Source organism: Macaca fascicularis, chromosome 16 (assembly GCF_037993035.2).
Source record: "Macaca fascicularis isolate 582-1 chromosome 16, T2T-MFA8v1.1".
Lineage (NCBI taxonomy): Eukaryota > Metazoa > Chordata > Mammalia > Primates > Cercopithecidae > Macaca > Macaca fascicularis.
The window spans coordinates 79,578,769-79,599,988 of record NC_088390.1 but is presented as its reverse complement, the minus strand read 5'-3'; the positions used below and the strand labels follow the sequence as shown (position 1 = coordinate 79,599,988).

The 21,220-nt window shown below is 44.8% G+C and overlaps 2 protein-coding genes across 18 annotated transcripts in view; one reads left to right on the top strand and one right to left on the bottom strand.

The window, feature by feature from the left end:
• CPSF4L (cleavage and polyadenylation specific factor 4 like) overlaps window positions 1-11,302 on the top strand; it is a 20,083-nt gene extending 8,781 nt beyond the window's left edge. For 3 of the 10 annotated variants that reach the window (XM_074020304.1, XM_065531936.2, XM_065531932.2), the window contains one exon: window positions 7,880-8,111. In XM_074020304.1, coding sequence (XP_073876405.1) covers window positions 7,880-7,976 — 97 coding nt within the window. In that variant the 3' untranslated portion in view covers window positions 7,977-8,111. Of the gene's footprint in view, window positions 1-319; window positions 360-7,879; window positions 8,112-10,971 lie in introns of those variants that run through there. The other 7 variants (XM_074020302.1, XM_074020300.1, XM_074020305.1 and 4 more) reach the window with 5 other exon arrangements.
• On the bottom strand, window positions 3,642-21,220 carry MTNAP1 (mitochondrial nucleoid associated protein 1). Of its 8 annotated transcripts, XR_012426085.1 has the most exons (7): window positions 20,909-20,951; window positions 20,340-20,445; window positions 16,714-18,236; window positions 14,334-14,425; window positions 11,053-11,159; window positions 10,401-10,508; window positions 4,285-5,570 (listed from the first exon to the last, which is right to left on the bottom strand). XR_012426085.1 is itself a non-coding variant. In XM_015438781.4 (5 exons), the coding sequence occupies exons 3-5, from the start codon at window positions 18,227-18,229 to the stop codon at window positions 5,470-5,472; spliced, it is 1,725 nt and encodes a 574-aa protein (XP_015294267.2). In that variant the 5' UTR covers window positions 18,230-18,236; window positions 20,340-20,445; window positions 21,162-21,220; the 3' UTR covers window positions 3,642-5,469. The 8 variants fall into 8 exon arrangements, 5 of the variants coding, with proteins under 5 accessions (XP_015294267.2, XP_015294269.2, XP_045231705.1 ...); XR_012426086.1 differs by lacking the exon at window positions 14,334-14,425 and having other exon boundaries at window positions 3,642-5,570; XR_012426087.1 differs by lacking the exons at window positions 4,285-5,570; window positions 14,334-14,425 and adding an exon at window positions 7,750-7,925.

Genomic DNA, 21,220 nt, shown 5'->3' with positions numbered 1-21,220 from the left:
GCAAGCATCTGCCCCAGTATTTTCCTGGCACCGCTGCCTGACCCTGGCGATCTCAGAACTCGAACCCATCCTCTTAATGTGTACTCATGCTGGGGATGGGTGTCGATCTTTTCACAAACTGTTCTAAGAGTAGAGACACTTAACGCCCATTTCTCCGCAGTCCTCCGTAATTCTCCCTCACGCCCTAGCTAAGGGAGGGCACCTTCCCTACAGGGTTCTGAAATATGAACTCCGCAGCAGGCTGGCGCAGAGCATGTTAATGAGCAGAAGATGGGAGGGCAAGAGCTGGGCTGTAATCGTCTCTCTCCACTTTCCTTAGTCCCAAGATGAATCTTTTATTCAACCCGAGTTACACGAAGGTGAGTGCAGGCAGGCACGTGCCATCGTGCCTCGTCCCTTTATTCTCACTCCTTTCTGCTCCCCAGGGAAGCTCACCCAGCAGCACTGCATGGCTCCAAGCAAACCCTCACTCTCCTTTGAAAGGCAGTCATCATGCATGCAGGGCGCGTATGTGTGGTTGTTCCTCCCAGACTTCTCTCCAACTTCTAGGATCTCTGCTGTGGGTAGGGTAGGACTTCTCTGTTGAGCAGCCCGAGGCTTTCCTTCTGCTAACTGGGTAGCATGCGTGGTTTTTGGAATCAGGGCTGGCCCGGATTGAGAACTGGGCCCAGTCCCTATGGAGAGATACACACTCTCAATAGACACCAAGTCTTGATGAGTGCCTATGTCAGGGGTTGGCAAACTACAGCCTGTGGGCCAAGTGCAGCCTGCTGCCTTTCTTTGTACAGGTGAAGGGCTAAGAATGGTTTGTAAAAAGTGGGAGGAAAATCAAAATATTTTGTGACATGTGAAATTAATTCCAGCGCTCATAAAAGGTTTTGTTGGAACAGGGCCATGGCTGTTCCGGTGCTTACAATGGCAGAGTCCAGTGGCTGCAACAGAAACCCAATGGCCTGCAGAGTATAAAATATGTACTGTTTGGTGTTCTACAGAAAAAGCTTTCTGACCCCTGGTCTAGGTGACTGAATGTCGGACACCTGTTTAAGTATCACAGAGGCCAGACAGCGCCAACACTGGGGCAGCTACTGACAGCTACTGGGGACTCCGAGCACTGGACGCCGGGTGGGTGATGGCCTGGGAGGAAGGCAGTCCCTGCTGGTTCTGAGCGGACATTGAAAGAAGGTGGGAGGCAATCTGTGGGACTGCGGGGAATTTACAAGCCCATTTACAATGAAAGCCTAATTTTCATTGAAAGGTATGCTTTTGGCACTTAAAACTGTAACTGAAGGCATCTTGAACCTAGGTTTCACCCTAAACGCACGGCCAGCACCCCGGCCCTCTGTGAAGTTGTAGTATCTGCACAGAGGGACTATCTGCAGTATGTGTTTCCTCACGACTTCACTTTATCTGCAGCTTGTCAACCAGCCCCGGGATTCAGCACCTCCTATTTCTGCTGTGGAAGCTTGGAAGGTTTCCCCCATCCCCAACAGAGTGCCTGCTCTCCTGCCTGGGGATCAGGGGTCAAGGGCAGGACCTGTGCCACAGGGTGGGCAAAGGAACCCAAAGGGCTGGGCTAGTGCTGGGCTGAGAGCTGGGAGGGCAAGGAATGATCAGGGAGCTGGAGAATGACTCCTTTTCTGCACCAGATGGGAGAGTGAATTAGGAGAGAATGAGAGGATACTGTAAACCATTCTGTTGGCATCTCCTGTTGGACAAGACTGTTCCTTCAAAAGGAACAGTCATTTCCCGCTTTGTTGTCTACTACTCTTCAGTTACTTGTACATAACATCCTTGAGATTCTTTTTTGGCAGGAGGGCAGAGTATGGTTAAGGGAGGGAATGTAGCACCTGGTTCCTTTTTCTGCTATCTTCTGGTTTATCGGGAAGAAAAAAAAAACATGTTTGATCATACCTTCATTCTGATAGCTTCTAAACTGTTCTGAGCTTTGCAGTCTCCATTCTGCAAGAGAATAGTTTTATCGGGATGACAGGTAAGAGAGGCAGAACCCTTGACTTTTTTGTACAGTTGCTTTTATGTGCCTTGCAATATCTAGAGCCTTGTTCTCTGTGATTGTAATGCTGGGCTTGAATGCCTGAAATAAGCTTCACTAACAAGCAGAATCCATCCAATTCCTCACAGAGGTGGCTAACCATCTCCTATGGTTCCCTAGACATCTTTAGAAATCTGAATTTACAAAAAGTCATGCCATTCACTTTTTCTGTTTTTGTGTCAAAGACCAGGCCATTATGCCAGTAAGTACAGTAAGACTCAACTGGTAGGAGTTGTTAAAAACTAACCCATGGTCAGGAGAAGATGCTCAATGGGATTGTGTTTTCCAAGTTCCACAGTGAGCCTGCTGTCATCCTAAGCAGGGTATGAGTGAGGTGCAAAAGTAGCCTGTGGCATGCAGGTTTCTTTCTTTTGATCCTGTAAGTGAACGAGCTACTAAAAATACAACAGGATTGGAGGCAGATTGGCAGGAATGAGTTATCCATAAAACGGGAGCAAAATGTACATAAAAACCAAAAGTTCGAGTCTATGGGAAATCCACGATCATTATACTTTGCTCAGCTCCTACCAACAGTTCCGGGTTGCATGTGGCAATTCCTCTGCATATGGCCTCAGCTGCTGCTACTAACTGGCAATTAACTCAAATGGTTTTCTTTAGCATGACAGCTGCTTCCCTGTATGGCTTATTTAAATCTAAGAATATATTCTGTGCCTTATGTGTGGAGTATTATGGAGTAGATGGTACAAAATAGGCTTATCCTGGGGAGGTAAGGTAGTGACATGTAACATTCAACAGTATTGCTATCTTGTAATGCCATAATGAAAGGCCAATACCAAGGCAACTTAATCCACTGGGACAGGAGAGGTAGCAGCTGTGCTGAGCCTTTTGGAGAAATGGAGAAGTGCAATGTGATGCGTCAGGAAGAACTAGACCCCCACCTTGGTGAAGAGACAGGTGCCTGGCCTGCCTGGAGCTGGAGTCCCCAGTTAGGGCAGTCTAAAAGAATGGAGCCCAGAAGTCAGGTTTTGGGGGGGTTGAATGCCAGTTCAAACCAATGGGGCTGCTATGTGATGAACAGCACAGTTACGTAGGCAAATCACTCTACCTCAAGCCCGTTTTCTTTTTTGAAAATGAGCAGGATAGCACCTTTGTCACAGGACTGTTTGAATCTAAAAGGAGAAAACACATGCAAAAAACCTTGCACGGCACTCGGCACAAAGCAAGCCCCAGATGCTGGCTGGATCTGTGTGTGGATTGTAGTAGGGCCTCTCTTCCTCCGTTCAAGGTTGGAATTTGTATGTAGTATGATGGCACATACTACAGGCTTTAGAACAGCTGCTGTCAATGAGTTCCTACCGTCACAGATGTTGCTGGAGTTAACACACATAAGACTTCTAATCTCACTAAATGTCTACAAAGTAGGAATAATTATCCCCAAATTACAGTACAAAGGAGGCTCCAGTAAACTGGATAACTTACTCAGGGACACACCCACCCATTTCACAGGTGAGGCTCTAGAAGAGGCAGATGATCAGCTCAGGGGAGTATTTTTTATATTTTACAAATATTTTTATTATGAAGAGTGGCGGTAGTAGTATGTAGATGCCCCATAAAGCATAAAAGAGTCTGCTGATAATAAAATGATTTTATTTTTAACAGCTAAAATAAATTTTAATGTGCATTAGAAAAACTACACGTTCCCAAGTAAACTCAGTCTTTCAGATATTATTATTCAGGATTAAACGAGGCCGCCCTGAGGTTAGTCCACTTATACAGACCACGTGTGAGTTACAACCGGGGTGTTCAAGCATGCCCCTGAGTATTTTCAACTTTTAGTAACAGTATCTTCTAATACGTCCTCTCAAGCATGGAGAGTAGCCTGGGTGTCACCATGCCTCTTCTGCAGGATGGATGGGAAGGTGAATACGGATTATGTGTATGGATTCTCATGCTCCATTTGTATGCACCTTGCAGGAAGATTTGGGAATTCAAGCTGCTGCCTGGAAGCAAGATCTAAGCATTGCTTCTTACCTAGTGGGGCTCTCACCAATGTCACAGACTGGGCAGAACACGACTTTTACCCCCTCTCCTTCTGGAGCATGATTTTATTTTATTTACTTTTTTTTGAGACAGAGTCTGGCTCTGTTGCCCAGGTTGGAGTGCAGTGGCATGCTCTTGGCTCAGAAACTTCTGCCTCCTGGGTTTAGGCCATTCTCCTGCCTCAGCCTCCCGAGTAGCTTGGATTACAGGCACCTGCCACCATAGCTGGCCAATTTTTGTATTTTTAGTAGAGACAGGGTTTCATCATGTTGGCCAGGCTGGTCTTGAACTCCTGACCTCAAGTGATCCGCCCGCCTCGGCCTCCCAAAGTTCTGGAATTTACAGGCATGAGCCACCACGCCCAGCCTGGAGCATGATTTTAAGAGACAAAATTTATAAGGCTGTTTAAAATGGTAAATCATGTTAGAGCGTTTTTCCTTGGCTCTGTGAAGAGATGAGTAGTTACTCCATCTCACACCTGAAGCGTGGACTTGTCCGCTATTTGTTCTGAAGAGTCTTGTCTTTCTGGATGAAGCTTTTAATCTGGTGACCACATACATGATTGGAACTGGCTGTGCAAATGAACTTATAGCAATTTTACATATATGAGCGAAAAATGTATCCTCACAAGACAAGTTGACATCAGTATTGCACCCTGGAGCTGTGAGGGGTGCTTCCTGATCATGCTGAGTTTGTTTAGATCTAAATCTCAGAAAATAATCAGCTATCGGTTTAACTCAACAATGCTCTTAAACTATTCTGAACATTAATAAGAGATTCTTGAAGGACTTGATGAAACATCTTCACTTATTTTCCCAACCCAGATGGCAGCAATGAGCAGATAAGGAAGCCTTTCCTTCCATTACTCTGTAGACATTTACAAGTAATTCCAGAATGTGGAGACTTTCCAATGGCTTCTTGAAAGTTACCCACACTACTTTATTTGTGGATTCTCAGTACCTAATTCAAAGAAGTCAGCGGGGAGTTTTTTTTTGTTTCCTACTATATGTGAGTTACAATTCTTAGTACTTAACAATGTCAACCAAAAAAGCCGTCTTCTTATTAATACAGGATCTCACCTTTGCCTTAAACTTGGCAATACAAGGCAGATCTCCTTTTAGGACTGATGGATCATTAAATAGTTCTATTCTCTTTAAGGAACTTATTTTCAGGGATATAAAATATTTACTGTGACTAAGTTAAACTTTTTCATTATGTTTTAGCATTCTGATTATGACAAGTGATACTACTTCATTTATAGCAGTGATACAAATGTTCCTGATAACCTTGAGGGGTGACACGCTATCCCTTTATGCTACCACTACACTTAGGTGTTACGGGGCAATTCAGTGGGCAACACAGGGCATGAAGGCACTAGAGACAAGTCACAACAGGCTTCTCCTACTTAAATGTGCTTCCTAATCCAAACATGTTTTAGAGCGGCAATCTCCAGTCGTCTTCGCCACACCAACACACGGAGGTACTGTTCTCTTCCAGGGCAGGGGTCGGCACAATTTTTCTGTAAAGGCCAGATAGTAAATATTTTCAGCTTTTCAGGGCATATGGTTTCTGTCGCAACTACTCGACTTTGCTGTTGTCACGTGAAACAGCCGTGGACAGCACCTAACCAAATGAGCAGGGCTTGTTTTGACTATGTACAAAAACAAGGCAGTGGGCGGCTTTGGTCTCTGGGTCACGGTGGTCTGCTGCCCCTGCTCGAGGGAACTGGGGGACTGGGAAAGAGGATATTATTGAAGGTCATTCTCATCTACCTTCTCACCTCAAGAGTTCCTGGTCTTGAGTAAGCACGCAGGGGGAGGTGTGGAGAGAATCATTAAGCATCTCTCCTAAAGAGCACTCACAGAGAATGGGCACGAAGCTTTCGGCAGGGAAGATTGTTCTGGGCTCCAATGAAGTTCTTAGTAATATTAAACTAAAATAACTGAATGTAGAACTCTTTCCCTCAACCACAACTTTTTTCCGTACAGAGAATTCTAGGATACAGGGATATATTGCCGAATACCTTAACTATGAGAATTTGTTGCATAATTAAATTACTCCCATTAGGGATGGAAAAGAGCAGGGGACTGGGAATAGAAAAGGTAGGTAAAAAGTAGCCCCAGCATTCCAGCTTTGAGAAGAGAGAGAAACAACGTACAAGTCAACATATGCTAGCTGTGGCTTTCCTGTAGGTTTTTTGGGATTTTTGAGACACTTCCATCAACCAGGCTGGAATGCAATGGCATAATCTCAGCTGACTGCAGCCTCTGCCTCCGGGGCTCAAGGGATTCTCTCGCCTCAGCCTCCTGAGCAGCTGGGACTACAGGCATGTGCCACTGAGCTTGGCGACTTTTTACGTTTTTCTGTAGAGATGGGTTTCACGGCCGGGCGCGGTGGCTCAAGCCTGTAATCCCAGCACTTTGGGAGGCCGAGGCGGGCGGATCACGAGGTCAGGAGATCGAGACCATCCTGGCTAACACGGTGAAACCCCGTCTCTACTAAAAATACAAAAAACTAGCCGGGCGCGGTGGCGGGCGCCTGTAGTCCCAGCTACTCGGGAGGCTGAGGCAGGAGAATGGTGTAAACCCGGGAGGCGGAGCTTGCAGTGAGCTGAGATCCGGCCACTGCACTCCAGCCTGGGTGACAGAGCAAGACTCCGTCTCAAAAAAAAAAAAAAAAAAAGAGATGGGTTTCACCACGTTGCACAGGCTGATCCTGAACTCTTGATCTCATGATCCACCCGCCTTGGCCTCCCAAAGTGCTGGGATTACAAGCGTGAGCCACTGCACCCGGCATTCCTGTAGTTTTAAAAGAGCTGGGACATAAGAGGAACTGACCTCATGTATTTTGGGATGAGGATACCACAAGCAAAGCTGAGGCAGAGGGGTGTATGTGTGTGATATACAACTAACCCTCTATGTTAGAAAGGAGGTTGGGGAAACACTTATCCATTGATGCTGCCTAAATTTCCTCAAAGCTTTTTCTACCTGTAAGTATCCAAGTTACTCTCTATGGGCCAAAGCGGAAGTAAAAACATCAGACACTGAATAGTTTGATGAGATGAAGAAACACAGAAAATCCACCAGCCAAAAACAATCCTAACAAATTGAGAGGAATTTCGCAGTAATACACAGAAACTCTTGAGAAAGGGATAGGGGTGGGATTCTGAAAAGTTTCCAGGAAGAGATGATAAGTTAGCCACCTGGTCACTATTATACTCAATTAAGATGTATAAAATGTGATTTAACATTATAGTTAGTGTGCTGTTTTAAAAATCATCTTAAAAATATTTGTAAGGTTTTTTGCGGAGGCTTACCTGCAACTCGAATGCCCATCCTTAGCTCCTGTGTTTCTCGCACCTATCAAGATCTGGTCAAGGGCCCCAGAGACCCTAAGGGGAAGGGCCTGATGTGGGCTTATTTTCTGCCAATTCAGATACTCTCCTGTATCAACATATAGGTAGTAGTCTGGTATCTCATATAGATGAATGGTAATGAGATACTAGGTTTTTACTGAGAAATAACTTTTTAATTTTAATGATGAACTTTGTCATCTTCACATCTCCTTGAATTATAACTTTATGATTAAACAAAACTAGTTTTTCTCTAATTCTCAGTTGTTCTTGACAGCAAGCCAAGAACATCCAGACAGAACCAGATCTGTCTACGTTAATAATAAATTTACTTCCTGTATCATTATTTTAGATTCCAATAATTTTATTCTTTATTTTTTTTTTTGACTCCCTCTCCCTGTCCCACATATTACACATTTTTAAATTGTTAAGTATGTATTGCAGTCGTCTCCACCGTACGCTCTTTGCTGTTCCAGAATAAGTGATGTCCAGGTCAACACCACTTACGCCAGCGCTGCAGCTCTTTGGATAAACAGAGACAAATGTAAGGATCCAAGAGGCCACTTCCAATGACTGTTGCTATCTCTTGCCTCTATAGATCATTCTGTTATATTTTTGTTTTATAAGTTTAGAAACAGAGTATTAAGCACAATGAGTTTGTTTCACTTTCTTCAGTCTGTTCACTAATGTTAGTTATCAAACAATCCCTTTCAGACTGGTAAAACTTTAAGAAAAAGCCCTTTTCTCTGTGGGAGAAATGACTCTTGGTTTTGGGCCTCTCCATTTATGCAGGACGATCAGAAAGGCACTCCTTTCCCTCACGCATGGCCAGGTGTCTGACACAAGAGATGGCAGCGAGGCCATTCCAGCCAGCATGCAGGAGTGTGCTGCTGCCCTGTTCCTGCTGTCGGACCTACCCGCTACTCGCTAGGCACTGATTTCATCAAACACATCCCAATTAGCATCCAATTGTGATTTTTTTAAAAAAGAAGTCTAGTGTGTGAGTTATGTTGGCCTTCAGAGTTCATCGTTATCTTGTACTTTTATACCTGAGGTTTTCATCTGAAAGTGGGCTTTTTTTTTATTGTACAAAAATACTGGTGGTTTTGTTTTGTTTTTTGAGATGCAGTTTCGCTGGTCGCCCAGGCTGGAGTGCAATGGCGTAATCTCGGCTCACTGCAACCTCTGCCTCCTGGGTTCTAGCAATTCTCCTGCCTCAGCCTCCCAAGTAGCTGGGACTACAGGCGCCCGCCATCAGGCCCAGCTCATTTTTGTATTTTTAGTAGAGACAGGGTTTCACCACGTTGGGCAAGCTGGTCTTGAACTCATGACCCCAGATGATCTGCTGGCCTCGGCCTCCCAAAGTGCTGGGATTACAGGCATGAGGCACTGCACCCGGCCCAAAAATACTGGTTTTTGATTGTACAAAACCAGCACAAAAATTTAATTATACAAACATACTGTATTTTTGATACCCATCATGTCTTTTTAACTATAAGGATATATTTTTATAATACAATACTTTGAAAATGAAGAAAGATATCTTGAATTAAGAGAAATGAAAGTATAGTATTTTCCTTGTGGGTAAGACTTAGTGCAAGCTGAAACTTGGAGAATGGCACTTTGGTTTTTAAGTGTTCAAAGTAGATTAACTGAGATAGCAATAAGACTTAGACACATTGGTAAGTGACAGCTGTATTCTATTCCTCCTCCTTTCTTTTGTGGTATAAAAGTGTTTGGTTTCAATGCCAAAAACGTGCTCTTAGGCACCGAGGAAAAGCACCTTCCACTGGAGCAAGGAAACAGTTCTTAGGTATCTGACCTTTTGGCAGGGAAGGAAAAAAAGCTAGAAAGGCTGAGTGCAGTGGCTCATGTCTGTAATCCCAGCACTTTGGGAGGCCAAGAAAAGTGGATCACCAGGGGTTAGGAGTTCAAGACCAGCCTGGCCAATATGGTGAAAACCCTGTCTCTACTAAAAATACGAAAAGTTAGCCAGGCTGGTGACATACACCTGTAGTTCCAGCTATTCGGGAGGCGGAGGTTGCAGTGAGCCAAGATTGTGCCACTGCACTCTAGCCTGGGTGACAGAGCAAGACTCCATCTCAAAAACAAACAAACAAACAAACAAACAAAAAACATGAAATGGAGGGCAAGGACAATTATGTGAATTCTAATCAAATCTTTTTTTTTTTTTTTTTTTTTTTGAGACGGAGTCTCGTGCTGTGTCACCCAGGCTGGAGTGCAGTGGCGCGATCTCGGCTCACTGCAAGCTCCGCCTCCCAGGTTCACGCCATTCTCCTGCCTCAGCCTCCGAGTAGCTGGGACTACAGGCACCCGCCACCACGCCCGGCTAGTTTTTTGTATTTTTAGTAGAGACGGGGTTTCACCGTGTTAGCCAGGATGGTCTCGATCTCCTGACCTCGTGATCCACCCGCCTCGGCCTCCCAAAGTGCTGGGATTACAGGCTTGAGCCACCGCGCCCGGCGTCAAATCTTATACAGGCCATTACAACCAAGCCTCTAATAAAACCCCAGAGCCCGTCAGGCGCAGTGGCTCACGCCTGTAATCTCAGCACTTTGGGAGACCGAGGTGGGCAGATCACCTGAGGTCAGGAGTTTGAGACCAGCCTGACCAACATGGAGAAACCCCATCTCTACTAAAAATACAAAATTAGCCGGGTATGGTGGCCCATGCCTGCAATTCCAGCTACTCGAGAGGCTGAGGCAGGAGAATCACTTGAACCCAGGAGGCGGAGGTTGCGGTGAGCCGAGATCATGCCATTGTACCCCAGCCTGGGCAACAAGAGCGAAACTGCATCTCAAAAATAAAAAAATAAAAAACCCCAGAAACCTCAGGCAATAGCTCATTCAGCAGGGCATGTCAGATACTGTAAAGCTGTTAAAATAAAAAAAAAAAAAAGCAATTCAGAGAATCCCTTCGAGGTCCACATAACGGAATGGGACCTGTTATTTAGGCTAGAAATATAGAAAGGCTTACTCAGACGTCTGAAACTCCAGCTACAACACAGGACGAAGTACCCTGTGAAGAGCATCGTGATGCCACCGACTCCACTCTTCCTTATGGTGGTGTTGCACCTGATCCAGCCTGTTCAAAAGGAAATACGGCTTGTTACAGTGACTGAAACTAGGGCCAGTATCCGCGGGTCGTTCAAGTTTTCCCAGTTAGCATGAGTGATGGAACTGTAATTCAGAGATTTACACGCACATATTTTAAACACATAAAGGCTAACTAACATCAAATACCCTTAACTTGACTAGATTCAAATTTTGTTACTCTTGTTTTGGGTGCGTGGTTAAAATCTTTAGTGGGAGGAGGCTAATACAACTGGTTAACTTGAGGTTTAGAGTCTTTCTGGCTTTGGGAGGAGGCAAAATCAATATGGGCCAGGGAAAGTTGGGGGTAGGTATTAAAAAATACAAGCTGTTGAATAAATGGTAGTTATTAGCTTTGGTGCTTTCAATTATGTCAAACTCCAAAATGAAAACAGACAAGTGGAAAACTAGGAAGACAACAGACATTTTAACATTTTTTTTCCTCTCCTCTTTAGCCTTGCTATAACAGCCTAAGAGAAACTTTTCCAAATGCCCGGAACCAGCAACAGAACGCAACAGTCAAACTCCAGCCTCACCTTTTTGTACAGCTCCCAAGAGCCTCATTAGAGAGAAGTTGGAGGTTGTAAGTCCGGTAGGGGGTTCCAAACTCCTTATATGAGTTGAGCTCTTTCCAACAAAGAAACTATGGTTCCAAACAGAAGTCACTGTCATTGTTTACCGAAACGTACCCCCTTCCCCAACATCCAGTGCCAAAGGATCCAGGGCTAAGCCTCAGGAAAAGCATATTCTAAACAGGTGAATTAAACATTTCTGCATTGAACTGCAGCTACGTGTTGAAAGTCAAATCAATTACAGGTTGAAAAAACGTTTTTCAAAAGGCCAAGGGACCCCTGCAAATCAGGACCTCTACTTGGTTTTGGTCTGCTGAGTACCCTGGCCAGGTGATTGATGGGCATGTGCTTCATGAAGTGAGTCTTACAACATCTTTTTGTTTGTTTTTGAGACAGAGTCTTGCTCTGTCACCCAGGCTGCAGTGCAGTGGCATGATCTCGGCTCACCGCAACCTCCACCTCCTGAGTTCAAGTGATTCTCCTGCCTCAGCCTCCTGAGCACTGAGATTACAGGCACACGCCATCACGCCAGGCTAATTTTTGTTATTTTTAGTAGACATGGGGTTTCGCCATGTTGGCCAGGCTGGTCTTGAACTCCCGACCTTATGTGATCTGCCTGCCCCAGCCTCCCAAAGTGCTGGGATTATAGGCATGAACCACTACACCTGGCCTCTTTTACATCTTCTATCATCTGCTAAACATATCGGCCAAAAGCATGACTTTCTCCTATTATGACTGTGACTTGTCCACAGTCAACATGCCTGTTCTATTACCCTGTTACTATTATTGGCCAGGAAACATTTCCTATTTACGTTCAGTATGTGAATAACTTAAGCAGAACCAGAAAAGAGGGCTTATGCAGGCTGGGCGCAGTGGCTCACAACTGTAATCCCAGCATTTCGGGAAGCCGAGGCAGGTGGATCACGAGGTCACGAGATTGAGACCATTCTGGCTAACACAGTAAAAACCCATCTCTACTAAAAAATAGAAAAAATTAGCCGGGCATGGTGGTGGGTGCCTGTTGTCCCAGCTACTCAGGAGGCTGAGGCAGGAGAATGGTGTGAACCCGGGAGGCAGAGCTTGCAGTGAGCCGAGATCGCGCCACTGCATTCCAGCCTGGGCGACAGAGCAAGACTCCATCTCAAAAAAAAAAAAAAAAAGAGGGCTTATGCTCCTTAATCACATTTCTCCTGCACCTGGTTTTCTCCGTGTTTTATGACAGGTAATCTCTACTACTGATGGTTCTCTGGTCTTGGTTTGGTTCATCAGGATAAAGAATAAATTAAACACCGATAACAGGTTTAGCAGGTGTGGTAAAAGTTGCTGTGAATGTAAAAATATCCAAATGATCATTAAAGAGCAATGAAAAGAATCATGCTGGCTTCCAAGAAATTGCACAGAAGATAATTCTCTTGCAAGGTGAAGGTTAGTCTCTTAAAAAAACCCCATTCATCTTGGAAAAAATTTGAGGAAAATGGTGCAAAGAGCCAACTTCCTGAAAATTGCAACCATGCAGCAGTGTCAGAACCATGTGGCTCCCTGGCCTTGCCCTGCTTTCTCCAGTCCGGTGAGCCTACTGGCCTGACCTGCAGTTAATTCAGTAACTGTTAGCTCACTGGCCCTGCCTTTAAGTATCAAAGGAATGAGCTGGCTTCCTGAGAAGGGCACATGACCTATCAAAGGTCTTGCCTGAGCGAGAAAAGGTATAGCCCATTCTCTTATGCAAAGATTTCAATAAAACTCTAATTTGCAGTCACTGGAGACAGCCATTGCCTGGTGAAATTACAAAGCTTTTTGAGGAGCCAATGGCACCACCTTTTAATCCCTATAAATTGATGTGGCCTTGAAATCCTTGGCTAGTGGAGGGATCAGGGCTTGACCTGATCCTCGGGTCTCTCTCTTCTGGTATCTTCTGTTCGTTTGGTGGTAATCAAAGTCTGAACATTGATCCTGGATCCAACTTCAATAGTTTTTCAATTTATAATGGAAGTAGAGGCCCTATGATGATTACAGCTTATTTACCGTCTGATACAGAAGTACCAAACTAAGCACAGCATTTATTAGTTACAGACTATAAGCAATAAAAGGGGTTAAAATAGTTTCTCACCACTGTTTGGAAGGAACTTGTTACTGAAGAAAAAATTCTATTTTCCCTTCTATATCCTATCTCATAACCTGGGTAATTTAATGTTTCAAGTTACTATACCTTATTACTGTGTTCTTGGGACCTAACGGCGAAATGTATTAATAACATATCAAACAAGGTATTGACTTCTCTCTGTGGTCTTTAAACTCTACTTGAGGTTTACTGTTTGGGATAGTTAGTAATTAATACCTCCAGGTTCACCTGACTCTTCTACCTGTGGTCTTTAAGCTCTACTTCAGGTTCACTGTTTGGGATAGTTAGTAGAGTCAGACGAACCTGGATTTGAATCCTGATTCTGTCACTTACTGCATGAACATGGGCAAGTCACATAAGATGTCTGAAGCTCAGGTCAGGCGCGGTAGCTCACGCCTGCAATCCCAGCACTTTGGGAAGCCGAGGCGGGCGGATTACCTGAGGTCAGGTGTTCGAGACCAGGCTGGCCAACATGGCGAAACCCCGTCTCTACTAAAAAGTACAAAAAAAAAAAAAATTAGCTGGGCGCGGTGGCAGGTGCCTGTAATCCCAGCTATTGGGGAGGCTGAGGCAGGAGAATCGCTTGAACCTGGGAGGCGGAGGTTGCAGTGAGCCATGATCGCACCATTGCACTCCAGCCTGGGAGACAGAGCAAGACTCCATCTCAAAAAAAAAAAAAAGATGTCTGATGCTCAGATTCCTTATGAGGAATAAGAGGGTGTGACAGTGGTGTCACCTCCGAGCTGTTAAGAGGGTTAAATGAGATAATGTATCTAGCATAATGATAGTCATAGTCATCACAGATAAGCGTCAGGTCCCTCCCTTTTTTTCCTCTAAAATGAAAAGTGTGCATCAGGGACATTCCTAAGCACTATAAAATATAGTACAGAAAATACACAAGTCCTTTAGCTTGCTAGAGAGATTTATCATGGGGGGAGTGTGTGCATTTGCAATTGAAAAACACACAGAAGGCTGGGCATAGTGGTTCACGCCTGTAATCCCAGCACTTTGGGAGGTTGAGGTGGGCAGATCACCTGAGGTCACAAGTTCGAGACCAGCCTGACCAACATGGAGAAACCCCCCCTCTACTAAAAATACAAAATTAGCCGGGTGTGGTGGCGCATACCTGTAGTCCTAGCTACTTGGGAGGCTGAGGCAGGAGAATCGCTTGAACCCAGGAGGCAGAGGTAAGCAGAGATTGCGCCATTGCACTCCAACCTGGGCAACAAGAGCAAAACTCCGTCTCAAAAAACAAACCAAAATACAAAAACCCCTACACAGAAAAGAATGGCACTACAACAAACGTGGTTTTAGTTACGGTGTATTTTCTACAACATGATTTAGTGGAAAGGATTAAACTAGGCCTCAGGAAACTAGGTGCTCCTTGCAGCTCTACTATTTATTGGCAACACAAAGTTGGACAAATCACTTATTCTCTCTGTACCCGTTGCATCATCTACAAAATAGGGATAAATTCACTCTGCCCACCTCTCAGAGTTGTGTGGCCAGAATAAAAATACAGATAGAGGCACTCTGAAAACCACAAAGCAACACAAATGTTAATATAATTAAATGTGTTTATTACGGAGAAGGGGCTTGACTTTGTGACTACAACTTTGTACAAAAAAAATGTAGACGTTAGGCCTGTTTATAGAAGGTAGTTAAAGAAAATGTAGCTTTGGGCTAGCAATGTTCTGTTCTTTTTTTTTTTTTTTTTTTGAGACGGAGTCTCACTCTGTCGCCCAGGCTGGAGTGCAGTGGCCGGATCTCAGCTCACTGCAAGCTCCGCCTCCTGGGTTTACGCCATTCTCCAACCTCAGCCTCCCAAGTAGCTGGGACTACAGGTGCCCGCCACCACGCCCGGCTAATTTTTTGTATTTTTTAGTAGAGATGGGGTTTCACCGTATTAGCCAGGATGGTCTCGATCTCCTGACCTTGTGATCCGCCTGTCTCGGCCTCCCAAAGTGCTGGGATTACAGGCTTGAGCCACCATGCCCGGCCAATGTTCTGTTCTTAGAACACATCCATTTCGAGACCAGGCAAATAGAGGTTTAGTGAATATGACATCATTTGCAAAATCTACCAGAGGAGAAAACAATTTCCCTTTAGGAACAGATAATATCAGTTTTTCTCTTGCAAACCTGTTCTGAGTTGTTACAGGTCTCCTGTCAAAACAAGCATGAAAGCACCAATGACCACTACACAAGAGAGGTATGCTACTTTACAATAACCCTGCCCCTAGAAAAACTTCAGAAATGTTATGTATTTTAACTAGAGAGGTGGTCTAATAACTAAAGATGAGATTCAACAGAGAAAAGCAAAGATATTTCAAATGACTGTCAGGAACTTCCTGGCTCCTTGGGCCTTGGTCTTCCCTCCTGTTAACCTATTCCAGCCATCAGCAAGGAGCCTCTAGGAAGCTTCTGAAGAGTTTGATTCATAATCAAGGTGAGTTTCAATGTTCAGCCTTTCGCCCCAAGTCCTTCTTACCTCATCTCTCCTGTTTCCAGGCTCAATCACTGGTTTTACTCTTGGGTCCTAGCCTTTGTGGCCTACATTTTTTTTGTTTTTGGCCACATACTCTATTTCTGGTCCTTGATCGTCACTGTTCATTTCCTGAGCCTCCACTTCCACTTACCTGCCTTGCTTGCCCTTCTTACCTGGCTAGTTTTACCTGTGTCCTACCACCTGCATCCTACTTTGCTACTCTACATTCCTAGATGTTGCATTTGCCTGAAACCTAGAACCCATTTCTTGTCCTGTAAACTTAGAACCTATTTCTTGTACAACCTGGTCCTGACTGGATTCTCAACACAGTGCTTATTCTATCTAGCTGAATTTTGAAGTCTTTACGTTTTTCTCGAGTCTGTTTACCCATCCAGTTTCTACCGGACATGCCTCTTCTCAATGCAGAAACTCAACTGCTTTCATTATAGCCAGCCTGCCCTAGTGTAATCTTCAACTCTTAGGGGAGAGGAAAAGAGAGGGATAAACCACCACTACTGACCCTGAAGCAAGAAGTAATGTTTTCAGGACAATTTTTTTTTTTTTTTTTTTTTTTTTTTTGAGACAGGGTCTCACTCCCGTCGCCCAGGCTGCAGTGAAGTGGCCCATACCTGGCTCACTGCAGCCCTGACTTCCAGGGCTCAGGTGATCCTCCCACTTTAGCCTCTCAAATAGCTGGGACTACAGGTGCACCACACACCCAGCAAATTTTTTGTATTCTTAGTAGAGATGGGGTTTTCCCATGTTGCCCAGGCTGGTCTCGACTCCTGAAATCAAGCGATCCACCTGCCTTGGCCTCTGCCTCCCAAAGTGCTTAGATTACAGGTGTGAACCACTGCACCCAGCCTCTTTCAGGACAACTTTATGTGCAGTCTACTGGCATGCCTAGGTGAAAATAAACTGAATGACGGAAAATGTTGGTATCTTGACCCTTATACATTCAAAAGGCAGAGAAAGCATTTTGGATGGGACAGATGGCAAGTGAAAATAAGCTTGCTTACCTTGTGAGAGTCTTTCCCCCTGGGGAGTCGTAAGTTGTGGCTTCCGGGCCACTGCATTCCAACGCTGAGGCTTCCCTGGCAACACCCCTAGTCCAAGGTAACCAGGATAGAGCTCTGGAAACCACTCCAGTCCCACACAGCTGAGAAGGGTCTTCCTGCCAGCAGCTGCAGCATGATTGGTGAAGGGGCTCTGAGGAGTGTGATGCTGGGCTGAACATAAAGGACTCTGGCACCTAGTGTGTGATGCTTGGAACGGACTATCAGATTTGGGCTCCAAAGACACCTGTTCCTCGGGACTCTCCGTTAATGCCTTTACATCAGGGACACGATTATGATTCCAGGCTTCTGCTTTCTCTTCTGGAAGAAATTTTGTAGCTAGAGAAGCAAGACTTTGACTACTTGACTGCGATACAGAATGAAACTCGTAAGTTGTCTCCCTTGGAATGAACAAACTTAAATGTGGTCCTTCTCCTTGAGACTTCTTTTCTGTGACTGAATCATTGGTGTTGAAGTTCTCACAGCTATGGCTCATGACAGTCCGTTCCTGCTTTTCTGTTGCAGACACACTTTTCTCTGCATTTCCTTTGCTCCCACACGTCTCTACTCCAAGAGTAAGTCCTTTCTCTTGTTTCTCCGTGACTTGGATTTTACCCAATGAGCTCATTTTAAGGCTTAAAATGAGTGATTCTGTGTTCTTTTCTGGAGTCTCAGTAACTGTAACATCAGTAGGGACTCCTGAGAGGTGATCCCTGCCTTTGGAATCTCTCTCATTGCTTAATAATGATATTCTTACCCTTTTAACCTCATCACTGACATTCTTTGGAGAAATATGACAATCACCAGTAGGCACGTCTAGTAATTTTACTAGAAGTTCCTGTCTTTGGGGATCAATTTTGTCCAATTTCAGATCACCAGAGGTAGTTTGTACATCATTAGGTACAGTTGAGGAATATTTTCTATCTTGATTTGACAAAGAAGGTTCTATTGAGCCAACCAGTAAAGACGCTCCAGCTTCTGAAGGATTACGTTGACTTTCTCCGAATTTAGACAAATCTTTGGCAAGTTCTCTTTTAGGAGAGGTTTTCTCTGATGCATAAAACTGAGCCTTGGTTTCTTCTTGGAAAGTAGTCTTTGGCTTAGTATTTTTTAACATTTTGAAGGACGGTTGGGTTGGATTCTTGATGTCTTTATCTGCCTTTGTAGTAGTTGCTCTTTCCAAACCAACAGCTGGTAGTGGAAAGGTCTTCACTGTCTGTTCTGGTTTGTCCATCATCAACTTAGAATTTCTTTCTTCATTCTCTGTCTCTAACTCTTTCCCTTTAGCTTTAATTAAATCTTTGATTGGCCCTTTCATTTTTTTAGCACGTGGGAGTGTAGCTGGCTTGGACTGATGAACTTTTTGATCAGTAGGTATGGTTGATCCTATCATCTTACAGTATGGCAAGTGAGATTTTAATCGTTTAAATGGCTTCTTACAATAAGGACACACTTCCATTCTGGGTGGATTATCACTCATCCTATTCCTGAAAAATGTAAATGTGAGATTATGAGAAGCACATAGTTTGTAAACATCAATATTTTACTTATGTGTTGTATCTTTTAAATTCATTTGGAACAAGCTAGATGTTTGCTACTTAAGGTTACAGCAAGTCAACTAGTCATTACATGAGGATAAAAAATTGTTTAAAAACCCATAAACATGTTATTCAAGGACAGAATGGTAAAGAATAAAAAACTTAGGCCAGGAACCAAAGGTTATTTATTTATTTATTTTGGAGACAGAGTCTCGTTCTGTCACCCAGACTGGAGTGCAGTGGCACAGTATCTGCTCACTGCAAACTCTGCCTCCCAGCATCAAGCAATTCTCTTATCTCAGCCTCCCAAGTAGTTGGGACTACAGGGGCATGCTACCACGCCTGGCTAATTTTTTGTATTTTAGTAAAGACGGGGTTTCACTGTGTCCGTGTTGCCCAGACTGGTCTTGAACTCCTGAGCTCTGGCAATCCACCCGCCTCGGCCTCCTAAAGTGCTGGGATTACACGCGTGAGCTACCACGCCTGCGCCCGGCCAAAGGTTACTGATTACAGCACGGGTTTCCAAAGTGATATATGGAATATCCACTAGGGTGCAAGAAGAAAATATTAGAAAATATTAGAATTCCCACAATCTAAGAATGAGAAATGAAGCTCTACTAACAGTTAGTAATATGCATATATATACACACACACGGATATACATAAAATGTATGTATAATGTACAAATATATACATGGTAAGAACACAGTCCTATTTTTCACCTATACTTTTTTTTTTTTGAGACGGAGTCTCACTCTGTCACCAAGCTGGAGTGCAGTGTTGGCTCACTGAAACCTCCATTTCCCGGGTTCAAGTGATTGTCCTGCCTCAGCCTCCCGAGTAGCTGGGACTATAGGCACACGCCACTACGCCCAGCTAATTTTTGTATTTTTAGTAGAGACGGGGTTTCACCATGTTGGCCAGGATGGTCTTGATGTCCTGACTTTGTGATCCGCCCGCCCTGGCCTCCCAAAGTACTGGGATTACAGGTGTGAGCCACCACGCCTGGCCTACTAATAGTTTCTAGTACAACAGATTACTGGCAAATTAGTTTGACATCTTTGTTAAATATATACCATGTAAAAAATTTTAAAAAACATTTATACCATGTATATTTGTACCTGTTACTCTTTAGAGTCCAGAAAAGAAAATGTTTAATTCCAATGTTTAGTTGAAAGTTATTTCCTTTCTACATCTCTTGTTCTTTCTATAGAAAGTTCCAGAGGGCAAGAAACCTATCTATCCTGCACACAGCTGTATGTAAAAACCTAGCACTGAGCCTGGCATACAATATTTGCTCACTAATTCTTTAGATATAAACGATTAAATATTATTCAGTACTACAACTGGTAATATCTCTGACCACCAACGAGATTAAAAAAGGTGACTGAAACCATTCACAAAACAGACACAATTTTGACCAACCCATTCATTAAAGCAAACAACTCACCTTATCCTGTACGAAGTCATTCAAAACAAAACTGTTTTCTGCCAACAGATTACAGTAATCATTCTTACTTTGTTGTTGTTCGGTCTTTTTTTTTTGAGATGGAGTCTCGCTCTGTCACTCAAGCTGGAGTGCAGTGGCACGATCTCGGCTCACTGCAACCTCAGCCTCCCCAGTGGCTAGGATTACTGGGATTACGGGCCTGGGCCACCACGCCCAGCTAATTTTAGTATTTTTAGTAGAGACGGGGTTTCACCATGTTGGCCAGGCTGGTCTCGAACTCCTGACCTCAGGTGATCTACCCGCCTTGGTCTCCCAAAGTGCTGGGATTACAGGCGTGAGCCACCGCGCCCGGCTTGCTGGGATTACAGGCGTGAGCCATCAGTCTTTGTTTGGAGGTACACACTAACAGGATGAAAGCCACAGACTGTTTATTTACAAAAATACACACAAATGAAGCCAGTCCATGGACCTTCGGCTAATAACGTTAGAAAGGGCATGACACCTGCTAGACGTTTCTGCCTCCACTCCACCTCACACTCAATCCTACTTGAAACATCTCGGTACATTCCCAGGGTAACGTCTATATGTGGCTGTTTACTTACTCGAGCTCCTCTAGGAGGATGCTAGTTTTGCGGGTGCTTCTCCCGGATCCCCATTCTTCCCCGATCACCGTTCCCGAGTGTGGCAGAATGAAACGTGAATGTCAGCCTGTGTAAGACACGATGAGACAGGTGACTTGGCAGCACGCGCAGTGAGTAAATGCGGCACGGTACTGAATCAAAAACAAACACAGGTTCCGGAAAGCAGAGAGTTAAGACCTCCCAAGCCTCTGGGCTCAAGGAGGACCTCAACAGTTCCACTAATCCTCGCCCTCACCTCCGGCGCTCCTCAGCCACCTTTCCCTCCTCCGGCCGCGTTACCAGCCTGCCCACCTCCCCGCACCCTTCCTTTCCCTGAAAGCTGTTCTGATTCTGCCAGCGAAGCGGATGGGGTCGGCCTGGCAGATTCTGGGTCAGGCACCGGCGTTCCCGCAGCCCCACCGAGGGGTTCCTCCTGCGGTTCCAGGAAGACCCTCCGCCGGCACCCGATTCCCTCCCCTCTCCGCTCAGGACAGTCTTCCCCAGACCTAGAACGTGGGTCGCGGAACACAACCCCGCCCTTGGAAGCTCACCTCAGAGGACCGTCCTCACCTCGGAAGACCCGAAAGCCCAGGCGGCCCCGGCGACAAGCCCCGCCAGGGAAGCCCCCCAAGCGCCTGCCCAACCCCCGGCCAGGAAACCGCGTCAGGCTGTCTGCACCACTGCCGGATAGGTTCGCCTATTTTTAAATATGTTACCTCACACGGATTCAACTCAAATACTTGTATGATATTATTATGACATAATTGAGTTTATTTGAAACCTGGCTTGACTTGCATACCGTACCCTCTGTTGGCTGTGAACAGGCGAGTGCTTCCGCCACCCCAGGGGAGGTCCTTTCTCCC

Bases quoted from the DNA above. Each gene is read 5' to 3' on its own strand.
- MTNAP1 (XM_015438781.4), bottom strand. From the start codon at position 18,229: ATGAGTGATAATCCACCCAGAATGGAAGTGTGTCCTTATTGTAAGAAG. The intron at 10,509-16,713 runs GTAAGCAAGCTT...CCTTTTGAACAG, and splicing joins GGGGGAAAGACTCTCACAAG to GCTGGATCAGGTGCAACACC. The intron at 5,571-10,400 runs GTAAGCCTTTCT...TGGCCTTTACAG, and splicing joins CTGGAGTTTCAGACGTCTGA to AAAAATTGTGCCGACCCCTG.